A 19,887-nucleotide genomic window follows, 5' to 3' on the forward strand; every position below is an offset into this window, starting at 1 on the left:
TATGTAGCTTGTTATATAAAAGTCTATGTCCATACTAACAATGTAGAATAAAGGTTTTTTTCTGCAGAACTGTTTGCGTCGTCGCTTTATTAAAGGTGGTTGATCTTAATAATTTAGTAAAAATCTGTAAAATTATGATATTTTTCCGCAAAACGTTTCATGAAAATTTCTGTAAATATAATGTTTTTGATCATTATTTGGTTTACAATGTTTTACTTTAATTGTATGGTTTTCGTTTGGCTGCCAGTAGATGACCGTTTTTTTTACAGATTTTTTTTAAGTACTATTTGAAGACGGGCTGCGGGTGTTGTTGACTTTTCACCGTCCTTTGAAACCTTCGACAGTAAGTCACGAGCAAGTCAGCATGAACACGAACAGGAAAGAAATAACCACAAGTTGTAGAGATGAAGCTTTTGTTTGTGTTCATGAGTGTCCACAACACGGCATGTACCTCCATACACTGTAAAAAAAATTCCTATTTTTATGGTTAATTTACTCTAAATTTCTACTGTAATTTTTCAATTTTTTTTAAATAGTTTATGACACTGTAGAATTGAAGACTATCTGTAAATAAACAGTTTGCCTGTTATTTTAAGTAATATGCTAGTAATGACAAACTATGTATATTTCTATTTTTTTACAGAAAAATACCAAATTAATTATACATAGCATTTTCTGTTTTCTTAAATTACTTTCAAATTCATGTAAAATTGCAGTAATTATCTTTCATTAAATATGTAGCTTGTTATATAAAAGTCTATGTCCATACTGACAATGTAGAATAAAGGTATTTTTCTGCAGAACTGTTTGCGTCGTCACTTTATTAAAGGTGGTTGATCTGAATAATTTAGTAAAAATCTGTAAAATTATGATATTTTTCCGCAAAACGTTACATGAAAATTTCTGTAAATATAATGTTTTTGATCATTATTTGGTTTACAATGTTTTACTTTAATTGTATGGTTTTCGTTTGGCAGCCGTAGCTGCCAGTAGATGACCGTTTTTTTTGCAGATTTTTTTTAAGTACTATTTGAAGACGGGCTGCGGGTGTTGTTGACTTTTTTTTGTGTTTTTTTTAAAAAACATAACATTTCTTCGAGAGAAAACAAAGCACAGAATTAACAGATAATTCCATATCTTATGTAAGTCAGACATGAGTCAGTGACCCTCTCTGACCACTATTGACCGTCAGTTGAGCAAGTATAAAGACAAAGTGCACCCAAAAATCAATGAGAAAGCGACCGGGAACACTCGGTGGTCTGGATCGTCTGCCCTCAGCTCAGTTTTGGACACTCTGAAGAGTCACAACTACTTGGTCCAAATGGCGCCGTTAGCCTTGGGTCTGTTTTGTCTGCTGTGCTGTGGATCGCTTTGTGTTTCTGGGATGAAGAGGGAGTATTTCCTCAGGATCGAGGAAGTTGAGTGGAACTATGCGCCGACTGGAATGAACCTCATACACAACCGCTCGCTCCAGGAGGATGAGTAAGCTTAAGAATGCCAAATATTCAGAAATGCGTCCAGGTTACTGTAGTCTTGACTTTCCAATCATTTCTACTACTCTTGTTTTTTTGTGATGTAGTGATTGGAGCACATACTTGTTGGTCACAAAAAACATTCAAGAAGTTTGCTTCTTTTATGAATTTATTATGGCTCTACTGAAAATGTGAGCAAATGTGCTGGGTCAAAAGTAGGCCTGGTGTTCCTGGGATTGAAATCGTATGTATGTATGTATGTATTAGTGACGTGCAGTCATGGAAAGAAAAAAAAATGTAAAAAGAAAAAAAATTAATTAAATTGTTATATGTATCCAGTGATTATACTATAAAGTTATTTTCCATTTAACTTCACCAGTTTTAGATTATTTTTATTCAAAATCGCTGAATTTTCACATTTGCCGTTCAAATACCGAGAAGAGACGGTGCGGTGAACAGCAGCCAGTTGAGGCACGTCACTCAGTGCCTCAACATGGATTGCGCAATGACTCGGCTAACTGCTGGCCTGCTGTGCAGTGAGACTGTATTGCTATATGAATTATATTATACATTTCCATAGTTTAGTTAGCTGAGGTATATAATGTACAGTGTATTTTGTCAACAACTGTATGTGGGTAACGTATTTCTTGTGCTGAGCGATCATAAAACGGCTGCAAAAGACGCACTGTGTGAGGCTCGCCTCCTGCACCCCCGCCGTAGAATTGTTATATCAACTAAAGCCCACACTTAAACTTTCCACGTGCAAGATTGAATCTATTTAAAAAAAGTTATTTCATAAGAAGCCAAAAAGTGCAAAAACAATAATGTTGGTGTTGGAGGAGTTGTGAATGACTGCAGGGCCACAACATTAGGTACACCTGCAGACTGCAGGTGTACCTAATTCACAACTCCTCCAACACGAACATTATTGTTTTTGCACTTTTTGGCTTCTTATTAAATAACTTTTGTAACCTATTTTCATGGGCTTTCCTCTTTGTGATGTTAAGTTCCTGTTATGCGCTGTTATACAGTATATGCCTTGAGCTCTTATTTTGAAGGCGCTAAGAGCGGAAGTGATGACACGTTGGAGTGGAGCGGAGGTTTTTGAAAGAATGTAAATAAAGTGGTCCTCGTGTGAACTGGAGCCTCCGTGTTTGTTATTTTGTGGTTTCATACAGTATAGGCGACATTTATAAACCCTCGGTTACACTTTTTTAAATAGATTCAATCTTGCACGTGGAAAGTTGAAGTGAGGGCTTTAGTTATGGACTTCATTTATAAGTAAAGGTAAGACCATAATAACGTTTTTTTTTTCAGTAAATGTGCTTTTTTGTGTGCTACAGTTTGTATGTGTAAAGTTAAAGTTAAGTTAAAGTACCAATGATTGTCACACAAATGAAATTTGTCCTCTGCATTTGACCCATCACCCTTGATCACCCCCTGGGAGGTGAGGGGAGCAGTGAGCAGTAGCGGTGGCCACGCCCGGGAATAATTTTTGGTGATTTAACCCCCAATTCCAAGCCTTGATGCTGAGTGCCAAGCAGGGAAGAATGCTGGTATGAGCTTTTAAACATAACCCGTTAACTGCTGCCAATCAAATGGTGAATAAGATACTCTTTAGGGTTCATATGTTTGTAAATCTGACTGTGATGAAGTCAGTGCCTCACCAGCCGTCAACCTCACCGCACGTCACTGGTATGTATGTATGTATGTATGTATGTACGTTAGGTCAGGAAAAAACACAGATGCTATATCATCCCTACAAGCCTATTTCGCAGGGATTTTCCCCTGAAGAGCAGGGAAACGGGCAAAAAAGGCTTGTCGGGATGAATTAGCATGTGTGACAAACAAGCGATTCCAAATGCCGCTAGGTTTAGTTATTTCTTTAACTACTTATTTTAAATTGTATATATATATATATATATTTTTTTTAATTTAGATTCACACTAGGTGGGTAGTATGTTGTATTCACATTGTTATTACGTCCCAATTCTAGTTTTGTTTATACTTTTATACATTTATTTTTCTACTAACTATTTATGTATTTTATTCTGTATTGTTAAAATGCTCTTTTGCTACTATGTTTATTGGGCGGGGGCGGGGGGGAAATTCTAACTCGTGATGTCATTTTTGGAATGCTTGCAATCAGGGGCGCCGAAAAGGGGGGGTAAAGGAGACGGATTCTAGGGGCCCATGATGGAGGGGGGCCCAGAGAGGCCCCTAATGATGATGAAATTATAATACAGAAAAAAATAATGACACTGTGTTGGGGGCCCTGTAAAGATTCTTTTCATGGGGCCCAAAATCCCTAGCGGCGCCCCTGCTTGCAATGGAAACACAACAAAAATACATTTATAGCCAATGTTTTAGAGTAATTCCCAAAAATAGAGTAATATTTGTTTTAATACACCTCCGCCCCGGACAGGCTAACCTCCTCCAACCTCAGAGGACAAAGCTCCGAACCATGGGAGACCGGGCTTTCTGCTCCGCCGCTCCCAGTCTGTGGAATGCTTTCCCTGACCACCTGAGGGCTCCACAGACTGTGGATGCTTTTAAAAAAAAGCTTAAAAACCCTTCTTTTAAAAAAAAAAAAAATTTTAATAGATTTATGTGTGCTAGTTCTAGCTATTAGGCTGTTCTAGTTCTTATTTTATTTTACTATTTATTTCACTCGTTGGGGGCAGCTATTTGTGGTTGTTTTTTTTTAAATGCACTATAGCACTTTGAGATTGTTTGGTCAATGTAAAGTGCTTTTACAAATAAAATATATTACCGTATTTTCCGCACTATTAGCCCGCACCTAAAAACCACAAATTTACTCAAAAGCTGACAGTGCGGCTTATAACCCGGTGCGCTTTATATATGGATTAATATTAAGATTCATTTTCATAAAGTTTCGGTCTCGCAACTACGGTAAACAGCCGCCATCTTTTTTCCCCGTAGAAGAGGAAGCGCTTCTTCTTCTACGGCAAGCAACCGCCAAGGTAAGCACCCGCCCCCATAGAACAGGAAGCGCTTCTTCTTCTACTGTAAGCAACCACCCGCCCCCGTAGAAGAAGAAAAAGCGCGCGGATATCACCGTACGTTTCATTTCCTTTGTGTGTTTACATCTGTAAAGACCACAAAATGGCTCCTACTAAGCGACAGGTTTCCGGTTCATGAAAAGACGCAATCTCTCCATCCGCACACGGACTACTATTTCACAGAAACTGCCTAAAGACTTTCAAGAAAAGCTGGCTACTTTCCGTGCATATTGTAAAAACAAGATAGCTGAAAAAAAAGATCCGGCCAGAGAACATGATCAACATGGACGAGGTTCCACTGACTTTTGATATTCCTGTGAACCGCACTGTGGATACAACGGGAGCACGTACGGTGAATATTCGCACCACAGGGAATGAGAAGTCGTCCTTCACTGTGGTTCTAGCTTGCCATGCTAATGGCCAGAAACTTCCACCCATGGTGATATTCAAAAGGAAGACCTTGCCAAAAGAGACCTTTCCAGCCGGCGTCATCATAAAAGCTAACTCGAAGGGATGGATGGATGAAGAAAAGATGAGCGAGTGGTTAAGGGAAGTTTACGCGAAGAGGCCGGGTGGCTTTTTTCACGCAGCTCCGTCCATGTTGATATACGACTCCATGCGCGCCCACATCACGCTGGTTTTTTAATATATTATTAAAGTTTGACTGACCTATCTGACTGTTTTTTTGACATTCCTTTAGCGCAGTTAGATGCGGCTTATAACACGGGGCGGCTTATAGGTGGACAAAGTTTTGAAATATGCCGTTCATTGAAGGCGCGGCTTATAACCCAGGGCGGCTTATGGTGCGGAAAATACGGTAATTATTTATGTATTTTATTCTGCATTGTTAAAATGCTCTTTTGCTACTATGTTTATTGGGCGGGGGGGAAATTCTAACTCGTGATGTCGCTTTTGGAATGCTTGCAATGGAAACACAACAAAAATACATTTATAGGCAATGTTTTAGAGTAATTCCCACAAATAGAGTAATATTTGTTTTAATACACCTCCGCTCCGGACAGGCTAACCTCCTCCAACCTCTGAGGACAAAGCTCCGAACCATGGGAGACCGGGCTTTCTGCTCCGCCGTTCCCAGTCTGTGGAATGCTTTCCCTGACCACCTGAGGGCTCCACAGACTGTGGATGCTTTTAAAAAAGCTTAAAAACCCTTCTTTAAAAAAAAAAAAAAAAAAAAGCCTTTTGATAGATTTATGTGTGCTAGTTAGGCTGTTCTAGTTCTTATTTTATTTTACTATTTATTTCACTCGGGGGCAGCTATTTGTGGTTGTTGTTTTTTAAATGCACTATAGCACTTTGAGATTGTTTGTTCAATGTAAAGTGATTTTACAAATAAAATATATTATTATTATTCTTATTATTTAATTGGAATTAGGGTTGTCCCGATAACTATATTTTGGTACCGGTACTAAAATGTATTTTGGGGCTTTTCTTGTTTTGAAAAGAAATCTTAGGGTACATTAAACATAAGTTTCTTATTGCAATCGAATAACAATGTAGTCCTTAATAAAATAGTGAACATTTTTAAAGTAGTAAGTAAACAAACAAAGACTCCTAATTAGTCTGCTGACGTATGCATTAACATGTTATGTATTTTCTATTCTATTATTTTGTTAAAATTGTAAAGGACAAGCTGTAAAAAATGTTTCCTTGATTAATAAACAATAATAATAATAATTAAAAACAACAACTATATTACTATATGGCTCCTCAAGATACGGCTCCAAAGAGCCATGAATCCCATCTGCAATAGTCCCCCAATCTTCAAGGACCACAGTATTTATTTTAGTAGTAGCGTACGAATATACTCAGTCCTTAAACGTCTCTGCAGAGAAGCTGCGGTCTTTCTTAAAAAAGGCCCCCAGCGAATCGGCCCCACCTACAAGAAGGCGGTGTACAAGCAGTACAGCGACGTCGCGTACAGGACCGAGGTGAAGAAACAAGACTGGCTGGGATATCTGGGGCCCCTGCTGATGGCGGAGCAGGGGGACACGGTGGTTGTCCACCTTAAGAACGCCGCATCGAGACCGTACAGCATCCACCCACACGGACTGAACTACAGCAAGGGCAGCGAAGGTGAGGAATGGATGATGTCACACACAACTATTCAGAATGACCTCTCACACACACTACTGAAACACTCTAAAAAACACACTACCGAAATGCTCTCACATAAACAACTGAAATGTTTTCTCACACACACTACTGAAACACTCTTATACACACTACTGAAATGCTCTTACGTAAACAACTGAAATGTTTTGTCTCGCACACACTACTGAAAAACTCTTATACACACTACTGAAACACTCTTATACACACTACCGAAATGCTCTCACATAGACAACTGAAATGTTTTCTCACACACACACTACGGAAACACTCTTATACACACTACTGAAATGCTCTCACATAAACAACTGAAATGCTTTCTCTCGCACACTACTGAAACACTCTTATGCACACTACTGAAATGCTCTCACATAAACAACTGAAATGTTTTCTCACACACACTACTGAAACACTCTTATACACACTACTGAAATGCTCTCACATAAACAACTAAAATGTTTTCTTTCACACACACACACACACACACACACACACACACACACACACACACACACACACACACACACACACACACACACACACACACACACACACACACACACACACACACACACACACACACACACACACACACACACACTACTGAAGCACTCTTATACACACTACTGAAATGCTCTCACGTAAACAACTGAAATGTTTTGTCTCGCACACACTACTGAAACACTCTTATACACACTACTGAAACACTCTTATACACACTACCAAAATGCTCTCACATAAACAACTGAAATGTTTTCTCACACACACTACTGTAACACTCTTATACACACTACTGAAATGCTCTCACGTAAACAACTGAAATGTTTTGTCTCGCACACACTACTGAAACACTCTTATACACACTACTGAAACACTCTTATACACACTACCGAAATGCTCTTACATAAACAACTGAAATGTTTTCTCACACACACTACTGTAACACTCTTATACACACTACTGAAATGCTCTCACATAAACAACTAAAATGTTTTCTCACACACACTACTGAAACACTCTTATACACACTACTGAAATGCTCTCACGTAAACAACTGAAATGTTTTGTCTCACACACTACTGAAACACTCTTATACACACTACTGAAACACTCTTATACACACTACTGAAATGCTCTCACATAAACAACTGAAATGTTTTCTATCGCACACTACTGAAACACTCTTATACATACTACTGAAACACTCTAAAAAACACACTACCGAAATGCTCTCACATAAACAACTGAAATGTTTTCTCAGACACACTACTGAAACACTCTTATACACACTACTGAAATGCTCTCACATAAACAACTGAAATGTTTTCTCACACACACACTACTGAAAAACTCTTATACACACTACTGAAATCCTCTCACATAAACTGAAATGTTTTCTCTCACACTACTGAAACGCTCTTACACACACTACTGAAATGCTCTCACATAAACAACTAAAATGTTTTCTCTCACACACACTACTGAAACACTCTCACACACACTACTGAAACATTCTTATACATACTACTGAAACACTCTTACACACACTACTGAAATGCTCTCACATAAACAACTAAAATGTTTTCTCTCACACACTACTGAAACACTCTTATACACACTACTGAAACACTCTTATACACACTACTGAAATGCTCTCACATAAACAACTAAAATGTTTTCTCTCACACACTACTGAAACATTCTTATACACACTACTGAAATGCTCTCACATAAACAACTGAAATGTTTTCTTTTACACACACACACACTACTGAAACACTCTTATACACACTACTGAAATGCTCTCACATAAACAACTGAAATGTTTTCTCTCACACACACACTACTGAAACACTCCTATACACACTACTGAAATGCTCTCATATAAACAACTGAAATGTTTTATTTCACACACACACTACTGAAACACTCTTATACACACTACTGAAATGCTCTCACATAAACAACTGAAATGTTTTCTCACACACTACTGAAACACTATTATACACACTACTGAAATGCTCTCATAAACAACTAAAATGTTTTCTCTCACATACTACTGAAACACTCTTATACACACTACTGAAATGCTCTCGTAAACAACTGAAATGTTTTCTCTCACACACACTACTGAAACACTCTTATACACACTACTGAAATGCTCTCATAAACAACTAAAATGTTTTCTCTCATACACTACTGAAACACTCTTATACATACTACTGATATGCTCTCACATAAACAACTGAAATGTTTTTCTCTCACACATACTACTGAAACACTCTTATACACTACTGAAATGCTCTCACATAAACAACTAAAATGTTTTCTCTCGCACAACTACTGAAACACTCTTATACACACTACTGAAACACTCTTATACACACTACTGAAATGCTCTCACATAAACAACTAAAATGTTTTCTCTCACACACACACACTACTGAAAACCTCCTATACACCCTACTGAAATGATCTCACATAAACAACTAAAATGTATTCTCCCACACACACTACTGAAACACTCTTATACACAATACTGAAATGCTCTAATAAACAACTAAAATGTTTTCTCACACACACACACACACACACACACACACACACACACTACTGAAACACTCTTATACACACTACTGAAATACTCTCATAAACAACTAAAATGTTTTCTCTCACACACACTACTGAAACACTCTTATATACACTACTGAAATGCTCTCATAAACAACTAAAATGTTTTCTCTCACACACTACTGAAACACTCTTATACACACTACTGAAACACTCTTATACGCACTACGGAAATGCTCTCATAAACAACTGAAATGTTTTTCTCTCACACACACTACTGAAATATTTCAGTTGTTTGTGTGAGAGCATTTCAGTAGTGTGTATAAGAGTGTTTCAGTAGTGTGTGTGAGAGAAAAACATTTCAGTTGTTTGTATGAGAGCATTTCGGTACTGTATGTAAGAGGTCATTCTAAATAATGTCCCTAACGGCCCCTCATACACAACGTTCAACACGTCCACTGTCTTATTTCCGGACCCTTAGGAGCGTTGTACCCAGATGCTACCTCACCGGACCTGAAGCGAGACGACTCGGTGGCTCCTGGTGCAGCAGTCACGTATGAGTGGTCTCTGCCGCAGTCCCACAGCCCCACAGTCACTGAAAGCAACTGCCTGACCAGATTCTACCACTCCCATGTCGCCACGCCAAAAGATATCAACTCAGGACTGATCGGGCCCCTCATCGTCTGTAAGACAGGTACAGTCCTGGTCCAAAGTTTACATACACTTGTAAAGAACATAATGTCATGGCTGTCATGAGCTTTGTCTAGCGGCATAGAAACTGCATTGATGTGCAGGTTGACCACAGTTTACATTTAGCATTTACATTTACCAATTTTGAGTGGTTCAACATGTGTATTATCAGATTGATGGTTGAAAAATGACCAATTCGGTGTAATGTCCAGTTTTCTGCTACTACTGAGCACCTTCACACATTTCTAGCGACACAACCTGTTTGTATTTTAACATATTGATTACATGCCTTGGAGTTATTGATCAAGTTGGAAACGTTTCTGATCTCACTCACATAGGAACCCTGGACGTGCACGGGGACAGTGCGGCGGACTACGTTTACGCTCTCATGTTCCTGGTGTCGGATGAGAACTTCAGCTGGTACCTGGATGAAAACATCAGGACGCATATCACAAACCCTGCTAGAGGTCTGAAAGAGGATGAAGACTTCATTGAGAGTAACAAGATGCACGGTAAGACGAGAGCGTCTGTTTTTTGTTTTTTCAAAAGATAAATACATGCCAACTGTGTTGCAGGTATCAACGGATTCCTGTACGGCAATCTTCCTGGACTGACTATGTGCCAAGGGAACAAAATCCACTGGCATATGTTTGGCTTAGGCAATGAGGTGATTCATTCATGTTTTTTTTAGTGCGCAGTACAGTATATTACTTCAAAACACACTCCCCTAAACAACCAGAAGAGGGTACTGCAGCCAGAGCGGTCTGGGTCACAGAGCATTATAAGCATTATATGCAAAATGCCCGGAGTTCTCTGCACAAAAACAATCCACGTCTTTACAGAGAGAACACGCAACGGGCCTGAGCTTGTTAACGTTAGCGTTGTATTAGCTAGTGCTAATTCATCCAGTTCATCTGAAAGACCGCGCTCGCTGCTTATTTTATTGTATCAATGCCGTTTCATGACCTTGTCCCGATGTAGATACTGATCTCTTATCAGTGCAATGTGTGTCAAATCATCATCATATATCAATCATCATATGACCCTCCCTAGTGTGCCTCTGATTGGCTCGCCAGTGTCCGACCATGTCCGTGACCCAGACCGCTCTGGCTGCAGTGCCCTCTGCTGGATGTTCAGGGGAGTGTGTAGGTCACATTTATTCGTGCATCTGGTTTGTGGGAGGAATGTCTCATCGACACAAAAGCAAAAAAGCGATCCACATATGCAAATTCAATACAAATACAAAATCAAGCATATTCATATTCAAATCTCAAAAATATATTTACGAATACACGTTTATCTATACAAATTCTTGATTTATTTATATGTCACATTTTTATATTTATACATTTGTAACTAACTGTACTTGGAACGCCTCCTTTTCACCGGCAGACTCGTTATGGCGCCCCCTCTTGACATCTACAGAACTGGAGCTCATTTACCACAAAGACTGTGTGAATAAAGCGGTGGTGTGCCAAAGCCTTCTCTGCTGGCCTAACATAACCAGAAATCATGATTATAATTAAAGATGCAATTATGTTTTTAATTGACTTTCCCTAAATATCTAAAAGTATTCATATTCTCTTCATGTCATGTTAAAGTTAAAAGGTAAAGTACCACTGATAGTCATTAGAAATTATCCTATTATTTGACCCATCCCCCTTGTTCCTCCCCCTGGGAGGTGAGGGGAGCAGTGAGCAGCAGCGGTGGCCACGCTCGGGAATAATTTGCAATAAGGCACTTTTGGTAGCCATCCACAAGCTTCTGCTTGGATTTTTGACCACTCCTCTTGACAAAATTGGTGCAGTTCAGCTAAATATGTTGGTTTTCTGACATGGACTTGTTTCTTCAGCATTGTCCACATGTTTAAGTCAGGACAACGTTCATATTGTTGTTACTCAGCCAGCGTTTGTGGGTCTGATGGACCCGTTGCATCTTGTGGCTTTTAATGCCTCACAATCAAACACTTTTATGTTAAAATACTGAACAGATGTTTATTGGGATAAGGTAAACATCTGTTCAGTAGTAAATGCTCTCACATGAACAACTAAAATGTTTTCTCTCACACACACACACACACTACTGAAACACTCGTATACACACTACTGAAATGCTCTCACATAAACTGAAATGTTTTCTCTCACACACTACTGAAACACTCTTACACACACTACTGAAATGCTCTCACATAAACAACTAAAATGTTTTCTCTCACACACACACACTACTGAAACACTCTCACACACACTACTGAAACACTCTTGTACACACTACTGAAACACTCTTATACACACTACTGAAATCCTCTCACATAAACAACTAAAAATACTGAACAGATGTTTATTGGGATAAGGTAAACATCTGTTCAGTAGTTTAACATAAAAGTGTTTGATTGTGAGGCATTAAAAGCCACAAAATGCAACGGGTCCATCAGACCCACAAACGCTGGCTGAGTAACAACAATATGAACACAGTACCAGGATGGTCAGGATGTAGTAGTAGTGGTAGGCAGGATGGCCGAGCGGTCTAAGGCGCTACGTTCAGGTCGTAGTCTACTCTGTAGGCGTGGGTTCGAATCCCACTTCTGACAAACTACTTTGCTGACTCAGTGGCCTAGTGGTTAGAGTGTCCACCCTAAGATCGATAGGTCATACCAAAGACTATAAAAATGGGAGCCATTACCTCCCTGCTTGGCACTCAGCATCAAGGGTTGGAATTGGGGGTTAAATCACCAAAAATGATTCCCGGGCGCAGCCACCGCTGCTGCTCACTGCTCCCCTCACCTAACCAGGTGGTGAACAAGGGTGATGGGTCAAATGCAGAGAATACTTTCACCACACAATCGTTGGGACTTTAACTTTACCAATGATTGTCACACACACACTAGGTGTGGCAAAATTATTCTCTGCATTTGACCCATCACCCTTGATCACCCCCTGGGAGGTGAGGAGAGCAGTGAGCAGCAGCGGTGGCTGCGCCCGGGAATCATTTTTGGTGATTTAACCCCCAATTCCAACCCTTGAAGCTGAGTGCCAGGCAGGGAGATAATGGTTCTGTCAAGACTTGGACTATGGCTTTGGTTTGTTCTCCCGAGGTGCAAGTGAAATGGACCAGATGTGGCGTGAAGGTGAATACATGATTTATTTAAACACTATAACTACAAAAAAGTACAAACGAAAAGCACGCACAGTGGCGGAGAAACGACTTGGCTATGAAAACAAATACTTGCACAAAGGAAGAAACTATGAACAACAAAAAACACCAACTGTGGCTTAATAAACAAAACTTACTTGGCATGGAACGGGCATGAAAAAAGAGCAGCAAGGGTCATAAGGGTGTGGAGAGTGTGCAGAAGCATAAATGCGGGATGTCACCAGAAAGACAAACTGAAAACAATGAACTTAAATACTACAGACATGATTAACGAAAACAGGTGCGTGACTCAAAACGTGAAACAGGTGCGTGACGTGACAGGTGAAAACTAATGGGTTGCTATGGTGACAAACAAGAGTGCACAATGAGTCCAAACGTGGAACAGGTGAAACTCATGGGTTATCATGGAAACAAGACAAGGGAGTGAAAAGCCAGAAACTAAAGAGTCCAATAACTAAACAAAACATGACTAAAACAAAACATGATTACACAGACATGACAGGTTCCCATTTTTAATAGTCTTTGGCAGAGGTGTGGACTCGAGTCACATGACTTGGACTCGAGTCAGACTCGAGTCATGATTTTGATGACTTTAGACTCGACTTGACAAAATGTAAAAAGACTTGCAACTCGACTTAGACTTTAACATCAATGACTTGTGACTTCACTTGGACTTGAGCCTTTTGAATTGACATGACTTGACATGACTTGCTACTTTCCCCAAAACCCAAAGATGAAAAAGTTATTCGGGAGCGCTCCGTATTTTTCATTGTGTACTTGTCTATCAGCGTTGCGTGTGTCAGCTGGTGTGCTCTCAGTACAACAGCCAATCAAATTAGATCTACTTTGTTTTCATCACACAGCATTCATCCAATCAAATTGCAGGACAACCAACGAAGAAGACATGTCCAAACCACACGCCAGTGAACAAAAAATGATACCTAAAATAATTTTGTTTGGGTATAAAAATTACGAGGTGGTCAACACAAAACGGTTTGCAGTATGTAACACATGCGGTTCGAAAATGACTGATGGAGAGGCAACAACTTCCAACTTCGTCCGGCATTTGAAGTTGCACAAAGAACGGTAAGTTTTGAATGTAAGATAACGTTTATTGGCTAAGTAACGTGACTTTTATTTGCTGTGTAGTTAAATCAGTGAGGCTGTAAACTCACTGCTAACGTTATAACGTTATTGCAAACACGGGAATCTGTTGCAGTTCACTACCTTATTCATACTTTTTGTTCAGTGATTTTTTTTAAGCAGGGTTACGTTAGTCAATATATCACACGTAACGTTAGACGGCGGTCAGCAGCACCGCGTATTTTAGCAACCTAAAAAAAGACAAAAATAGTAAAATAAAGGTCAGTTAAAATGTATACTATATTATGAATATGTGTACTGTTTTAGCTAGCTTTCTGACATACTGTTGGTTGTTTACCTCAGCGGTCCCCAACCACCGGGCCGCGGCCCGGTACTGGTCCGTGGATCGATTGGTATCGGGCCGCACAAGAAATAATTTTTTTTTCTTTTCTTTTTTTAATTAAATCAACATAAAAAACACAAGATACACTTACAAGTAGTGCACCAACCCAAAACAACTCTCTCCCCCCTTTTGTTCTGGGCATTGAACATGAAGACTCTTCCTTCACTGTTCCGAGTGGCCATGAGAGTCTTGGCAGTGCCTGCCTCCAGTGCTCCAGTGGAGCGAGTTTTCAGCCATGGTGGCATCATACTACGCCCCCATCGTGCACAAATGACTGACAGACTCTTGGCTAATTTGGTCTTTTGCAAATGCAATGCAGCATAGGGCCCTGACATATAAAAAGTAAAACTTTTTTGTTATGTTCACGTATATGTCATGTTTTGTCAATGTTAACACTTTTGTACAAATAAGTACATTTGCACTTTATTTTTCAATGTGTTTGTTCTGTAAAGGAATGAGTTAATGTTTAAAATGACTGGTTAATAGTGCTATTATAAAGTGCAATGTCAGCACAATTTTCTTTCCTGCAATTTAAAATGCACTTGTTTTAATAAATAAATACAGCGTTTGAAAAGCATACACAATCTGTGTTAATATATTAGTCTGTGGTTAAAAGGACTTGAAAGGGCTCGAAACTCAAAATGCAGGACTTAGGACTTGACTTGAGACTTTCCAGTCTTGACTTTGGACTTGACTCGGGGCTTGCCTGTCTTGACTCGGGACTTGACTCGGACTTGAGGGCAAAGACTTGAGACTTACTTGTGACTTGCAAAACAATGACTTGGTCCCACCTCTGGTCTTTGGTATGACTCGGTAATGGTACCGTTCATAAAGGTGTGCTCGGGTACTATATCGCAGGGTTCAGATGCATTCTTTACTGTAGTGAGACCCCCAAAAAATTTTTTTTTCTCGCGACAGGTGGACATGCATTCAGTTCATTTCCACGGCCAGATCCTCTCCAGCGAAAATCACCACACGGACACAGTTAGTCTTTTCCCGGGCTCCAGCACCACAGCCGAGATGGTAGCAGACAATCCCGGACACTGGCTGCTGACCTGCACTGTTAACGACCATTTAACGGGTGTGGCTTTCATCCTATGGACTTTTTTTTGGAATGACTTCTTGGACTGATGTTGTTTTTTTTCTAATCATGAATCAAAGGTGGTATGCAGGCTATGTTTGAGGTCAGGAAATGTTTCCCCAATGTTCATAAACCTCGTCCGTACGGCGAGCTCAGACAATTCTTCATTGCTGCAGAAGAAGAAGTCTGGGACTACGCTCCGACACTTCCCACTGACGGGTTCGTCATCACACACACACACAAACACACATTTGGTTATTTTGGATTTTTTTTCTAACGGGAACTTTTGTGTTTGTGTGCTTAGTGAAGCGGACATGTTCGTGACCAAAGGTCGCGATCGTATCGGAAGTCGCTACAAGAAGGTTCGCTACGTGGAATACACTGACGGCAGCTTTCTAACACAGATGCTACGCAGCCCAGAAGAGATACACCTCGGAATTCTGGGTAATGTCGGCTGGTTTGTGATTAGCTGTGTTGATTGATTGATTGATTGAGACTTGTATTAGTAGATTGCACATTGACTATAAGCGGATTTTCCGGGAGACTCCCGAAATTCAGCGCTTCTCCCGAAAACCTCCCGGGACAAATTTTCTCCCGAAAATCTCCCGAAATTCAGACGGACTCAGGTCCACAATATAAACAGCGTGCCTGCCCAATCACGTTATAACTGTAGAATGATGGAGGGCGAGTTCTTGGTTTCTTATGTGGGTTTATTGTTAGGCAGTTTCATTAACGTCCTCCCAGCGCGGCAACAACACACAACAACAGCAGTCAAGTTTTCGTCTACCGTAAAGCAGTTTGTCTGCCGTAAACAGCAATGTTGTGACACTCTTAAACAGGACAATACTGCCATCTAGTGCATTTGATGAAAGCACTTTTGTGCGTGCCACACAGCAATGCATCATCAGAGAGGGTGTTCAGCATGGTTCGAAAAATAGTGACAGAGAATAGAACAAGGATGGACAATTCAACCCTTAACTCAACAATGAGTAGATGAGTGTTATGTGTGTGTATATGTGTAAATAAATGAACACTGAAATTCAAGTATTTATTTTATATATATATATATATGTATATATATGTCATTTTGTGACCCCTCTAGGTCCCGTGATGCGAGCTGAAGAGAAAGACACCATCAAGGTGGTGTTTAAGAACAAGGCCAGTCGGCCTTACTCAATACAGGCTCACGGTGTCCAGTACTCTATTGAGCAGGATGGGACGCTCTATCACAATGAGCTCGAAGGTCAAAACACTGCGACTGCATTATGAGCGATGTATTTAATTGTGAAACCTTATGTATGTATGTTTATATGTATATATCCACTCTGCTTTGGCATTCATTTACAGAGTCCTACTCCGCAAAAAAACTCAGGGAATTAAAAGGAGAACGACGTAAGTGACAACATGCATCACATGTTAATGTTGATTGAGGAGTGTTCCACATGTTGATACTGCAACAGGAACAGTGACTCCTCCTCCAGCTGCTCTGGTAGCACCAGGGAAGACGCACACCTACGAGTGGTTGGTGCCTGTTGGTGCCGGGCCTGTGCAGAGGGAGGCGGACTGTCTGACCTACCTGTACTACTCCGGAGTAGACCCTGTCAAAGACACCAGCTCCGGGCTAGTTGGACCAATGCTTGTCTGTCGACCCGGATCGCTCAAGAAAGGAACACAGGTGAGTACAAAAACCGAGTGTGTATTATTATTTTTTTTAACTGTATGGACTTGTGTAGAATGTGGGGGAAAAAAAATCTACCATATTTTCCGGACCATAGGGCATACTTGCCAACCTTGAGACCTCTGATTTCGGGGGGTGGGGGGTGGGGGCGTGGTCGGGGGTGGGGCCTGGCGTGGTTGGGGGCGTGGTTAAGAGGGGAGGAGTATATTGACAGCTAGAATTCACCAAGTCAAGTATTTCATACATATATATATATATATATACAGGTAAAAGCCAGTAAATTAGAATATTTTGAAAAACTTGATTTATTTCAGTAATTGCATTCAAAAGGTGTAACTTGTACATTATATTTATTCATTGCACACAGACTGATGCATTCAAATGTTTATTTCATTTAATTTTGATGATTTGAAGTGGCAACAAATGAAAATCCAAAATTCCGTGTGTCACAAAATTAGAATATTACTTAAGGCTAATACAAAAAAGGGATTTTTAGAAATGTTGGCCAACTGAAAAGTATGAAAATGAAAAATATGAGCATGTACAATACTCAATACTTGGTTGGAGCTCCTTTTGCCTCAATTACTGCGTTAATGCGGCGTGGCATGGAGTCGATGAGTTTCTGGCACTGCTCAGGTGTTATGAGAGCCCAGGTTGCTCTGATAGTGGCCTTCAACTCTTCTGCGTTTTTGGGTCTGGCATTCTGCATCTTCCTTTTCACAATACCCCACAGATTTTCTATGGGGCTAAGGTCAGGGGAGTTGGCGGGCCAATTTAGAACAGAAATACCATGGTCCGTAAACCAGGCACGGGTAGATTTTGCGCTGTGTGCAGGCGCCAAGTCCTGTTGGAACTTGAAATCTCCATCTCCATAGAGCAGGTCAGCAGCAGGAAGCATGAAGTGCTCTAAAACTTGCTGGTAGACGGCTGCGTTGACCCTGGATCTCAGGAAACAGAGTGGACCGACACCAGCAGATGACATGGCACCCCAAACCATCACTGATGGTGGAAACTTTACACTAGACTTCAGGCAACGTGGATCCTGTGCCTCTCCTGTCTTCCTCCAGACTCTGGGACCTCGATTTCCAAAGGAAATGCAAAATTTGCATGGTTGGGTGATGGTTTGGGGTGCCATGTCATCTGCTTATAGAGAAGGAACGCTACTTTTACTCCGCTACTTTTATCTACATTCAGCTCGCTACTAATTTTTATCGATCTGTTAATGCACGCTTTGTTTGTTTTGGTCTGTCAGACAGACCTTCAAAGTGCCTGCCTTACTGGTGACGTTTCACTTCGTTCCACCAATCAGATGCAGTCACTGGTGACGTTGGACCAATCAAACAGAGCCAGGTGGTCACATGACCTGACTTAAACAAGTTGAAAAACGTATTGGGGTGTTACCATTTAGTGGTCAATTGTACGGAATGTGTACTGTACTGTGCAATCTAATAATAAAAGTTTCAATCAATCAATCAAAAGTGTGAAGGAAAAAAGATACTTTTTTATTTCAACCGTACATCCCGTCAAAAGCCTGTCTTCACAATAAAAGTGCCGCTCCATCGCGCCTGCGCTTTCAAAATAAGAGTCTACGAAAGCCAGCGCAAACAAGCTAGCAAGCTAAGGAGTTTGACGCCAATATATTTCTTGTAAAGTGTATAAAAACGAATATGGAAGCTGGACAAATAAGATGCCAAAAACCCACCACTTTCATGTGGTATTAGACAGAAAGGAGGAACTTTTCTTCTCCTCCATTTGAAAACGTGGACGTTATCATCACTACTGTCTGATTACAATCAATGCAAGTCATCACAATCAGGTAATACACCAACTTATATTCTTGTCTTCATGAAAGAAAGGAATCTATATGTTAAACATGCATGTATATTCATTAAAACACCTTTAACATGTAAACAAAAACATCAAAATAAATACATATAAATTATATACTGTATATATCAATGTATATGTATATATATATATATATATATATATATATATATATATATATATATATATATATATATATATATATACAGTATATATATATATATATATATATATATATATATATATATATATATATATATATATATACATATACAGTATATATATATATATATATATATATATATATATATATATATATATATATATATATATATATACATATATATATATATATATATATATATATATATATATATATATATATGATATGAGTGTGTATGTTACTCATCAGTTACTCAGTACTTGAGTAGTTTTTTCACAACATACTTTTTACTTTTACTCAAGTAAATATTTGGGTGACTACTCCTTACTTTTACTTGAGTAATAAATCTCTAAAGTAACAGTACTCTTACTTGAGTACAATTTCTGGCTACTCTACCCACCTCTGAACACAATGTTCCGACAAGACAGCAGAATGAAGAGATCTGGCACTTCTTCTCCTAGAGCTGCAGTTCTAGTCTGAGGCTCGTTGAAACAAAATAAAGCTTTTTGTTTGACGATTCCTCTTGGCGTCTCCTTGGCTCATCACCCATCACACGATGTACAACACTACAAAGTAAGCAAAAAACAGAACGCTGGACGACAGCAAAGACTTA

The 19,887-nt window shown here is 39.6% G+C and overlaps 1 protein-coding gene and 1 non-coding gene across 2 annotated transcripts in view; both read left to right on the forward strand.

Annotated features, from left to right (window-relative positions):
* Positions 1–1,233: 1,233 nt before the first annotated feature.
* The window catches only part of cp (ceruloplasmin), a 61,640-nt gene continuing 42,986 nt past the window's right edge, over positions 1,234–19,887 (forward strand). The window contains exons 1-11 of the mRNA XM_061975495.1: positions 1,234–1,482; positions 6,345–6,589; positions 9,678–9,890; positions 10,225–10,398; positions 10,462–10,553; positions 15,444–15,606; positions 15,687–15,825; positions 15,911–16,050; positions 16,709–16,849; positions 16,954–16,998; positions 17,067–17,281. Coding sequence (XP_061831479.1) covers positions 1,322–1,482; positions 6,345–6,589; positions 9,678–9,890; positions 10,225–10,398; positions 10,462–10,553; positions 15,444–15,606; positions 15,687–15,825; positions 15,911–16,050; positions 16,709–16,849; positions 16,954–16,998; positions 17,067–17,281 — 1,728 coding nt within the window. The 5' untranslated portion in view covers positions 1,234–1,321. The remainder of the gene's footprint in view (positions 1,483–6,344; positions 6,590–9,677; positions 9,891–10,224; positions 10,399–10,461; positions 10,554–15,443; positions 15,607–15,686; positions 15,826–15,910; positions 16,051–16,708; positions 16,850–16,953; positions 16,999–17,066; positions 17,282–19,887) is intronic.
* Positions 12,394–12,476, forward strand: trnal-cag (transfer RNA leucine (anticodon CAG)). The gene has a single exon. It is a non-coding gene; the product is annotated as a tRNA-Leu (tRNA).

This window comes from Nerophis lumbriciformis, linkage group LG14, assembly GCF_033978685.3.
Source record: "Nerophis lumbriciformis linkage group LG14, RoL_Nlum_v2.1, whole genome shotgun sequence".
Taxonomy (NCBI): Eukaryota; Metazoa; Chordata; class Actinopteri; order Syngnathiformes; family Syngnathidae; genus Nerophis; species Nerophis lumbriciformis.